The sequence below is a fragment of the Penaeus chinensis genome, chromosome 24 (genome assembly GCF_019202785.1).
Source record: "Penaeus chinensis breed Huanghai No. 1 chromosome 24, ASM1920278v2, whole genome shotgun sequence".
NCBI lineage: Eukaryota > Metazoa > Arthropoda > Malacostraca > Decapoda > Penaeidae > Penaeus > Penaeus chinensis.
This window is the reverse complement of record NC_061842.1, coordinates 22328097-22330596: the sequence shown is the minus strand read 5'-3', so window position 1 is coordinate 22330596 and position 2500 is coordinate 22328097. Positions and strand designations below refer to the sequence as shown.

The 2500-nt window shown below is 30.5% G+C and overlaps 1 protein-coding gene across 1 annotated transcript in view; it reads left to right on the top strand.

The window, feature by feature from the left end:
* The window catches only part of LOC125038093 (putative sodium-coupled neutral amino acid transporter 7), a 13326-nt gene that overhangs the window by 10750 nt on the left and 76 nt on the right, over positions 1–2500 (top strand). Inside the window, exon 11 of the mRNA XM_047631355.1 lies at positions 189–2500. This exon is cut by the window's right edge and continues 76 nt beyond it. Coding sequence (XP_047487311.1) covers positions 189–379 — 191 coding nt within the window. The 3' untranslated portion in view covers positions 380–2500. The remainder of the gene's footprint in view (positions 1–188) is intronic.

The following is a 2500-nucleotide window of genomic DNA, read 5'->3' as shown; positions in this document are numbered from 1 at the left end:
GTTGTTATTATTATATTTCACAGATTTTTATATTTTTGGATAGTTAAGCTCTAATATCTAAGTTATTAAGTGTACAAACCCAGTTGATAAGGTTAAGTCAACTTATTTTTTTAATCTCCTTTTCTAAATTACAATTAGAAAACTAGTCTTCAGTATGAAAAATACTCTGTAATCATTTCCTCCAATAGGTATGTGTATGGTGCAGCTTGTGTTGGCTGACATAGAAATCAATGGAACAGCAAGACGAAGCCGAAATGTTACATTGTTCGTGGTAGCAGCTGCGTACATTGTTGTGGGAATGTTTGCCTTTGGCCTGGCTTTTACTTTGGGCATTCAACACATACTTCATCCTGATAGTGTTGTGCCGATATGCAAATGAGGAATGTAAACTCTCTATGCGTGCAGACATTGTCCTTGATGTCCGGATATGTGAATCCATCGATGTTCTGCTTTTTGCATGTGTGAATGTATAGTTTTTATCATTTTTTTTGCGTATGTATTTTATTCTTGTCTTGGCAGTGAATGGATTTCTTTTCTTCTACTTTTAATACATATTTACTTTTATAAATATGAAGGATAATATTAGTGTGAGTGTTTAAGTGTTTTATTAAGAATTAAATTTGCTCAAAGCTAGAGAGTGAAGGCAGTAAGTGGATGAAGGAAAAGTTGTGTGAGAGGTTCTATTTTAAACTTTCATTTTTATATATATTTTTTTGACATCATGATCTTTTTGATTGTGGTATTAAAAGATTTTAGTATTTGCTTGACTTGAATACATATATATATATATATTTGCATTGTATTTTTATACAAAAATCTTTAATTCTCAGTTGTATATGATTAGTGTTTAATTATAAGGTTGACGATGCCTATGAGTGAGAAAAACATATAGGAAAGAAAGGTGACAATTTTACACAGATGGGATGAAGGTACATGAAAAAACACACACACACACACACACACACACACACACACACACACACACACACACACACACACACACACACACACACACACACACACACACACACACACACACACAAACACACACACACACACACACACACACACACACACACACACACACACACACACACACACACACACACACACACACACACACACACACACACACGGATATACTGTTACACTGACATGCCTAAGGAGAGGCAGCAATATTTTATTTTTTTTTCGGGTAAAGTTATTATTGAATTTATGTTTTAAAAACATTTTATAATATATATCTATTGATACATATATGTATATTCAAGATAATTTTTCAAATGAGTTTTGTCATAATGAAAAAAACAAGACATTATTGATAAATGAGTTATGGTATATAGAAGTTTTGAGAAAGAGAATTAAATAATAGATTATGGGACAAATATATTTATGAATAATGTACCTTATCTATGTGATTTTTTCATCTGTATAATGTCATAATGCTTTAAGTGCCTTCATAATTCAGAAAATACTTGAGAATGTATGAGCTACTTTTAATTCTGATCCCAATGAGGATTCAAAAAAATCATTTAATAGTATGACATTGTACTGTTTGTTTTTAGCATTGTGTGAGCAGTCAGTATTACATTTGGTATAACAGATGCAGTATGTATATAGATGTATATGTATGTATGTATATGTATGTATTGCATATCAGTGTCACAGAAAGATATTTAAAGATATATCTCAGTGAATTTTCATTTGTTTAGTATTCTCTTGAAACTCATGATTTCCCAAATATATTTTTTTAGTTGGTAAAGTAATGATATTCCTTTTGTAACTTCTGCATTGTTACTGTACTTACTTGGAGATTTTGTTGAATAATTCATGATTTCACTAGGCTTCTGTCTTCACATATTTGTTAATGCAGATATCATACTATTTAAGACTACAGATGGAAACATAAATAAAAAGCACCCATTAAATGCCCAAAGATGTTTCTGTACTTCAAGATTCTCTCTGTATTGAATAATGTTTTTATGGGTTTCACGATACATAGTGATATTAAAAGCTGTCGTATTATGCTACTTAATTCCACCTGATCTGATGTTAGTTGCTACACTATTATTTTCTGTTGTATTTCTCTTAAACTGATTGTTGTTTGGTGACAAGGAGTTGGTATTCCAGGTGATAATATCTTGACGCATAGTGTAGAGCAAGTCTTCAGGTAAGTCATTATGTATTTTCTTCCATGGCTTTGTGCCTTATAAAAGAAATTAGAGTATAAGGATAACTGTAAAAAAGAGAATGGGAAAGACAGTCTTTCTTTTAATTTATTTATTTTGTTTTTGTGGTAATTATTATTGGTAATGTTTTTAAGGGATCAGGTAAATAAGTAAATATGGGAGAGAAAAGATTATGGAGCTAATTTTGTAGCTGATCTATTTGTTAATTAGAAATTTTGGCAAGAATTATATTTCTTTGTTTATATTGGTACATTTACATTCTCTAATTTGACGATTTTTAAATTAATTTGTATGAGTGTTTTTCATATTGA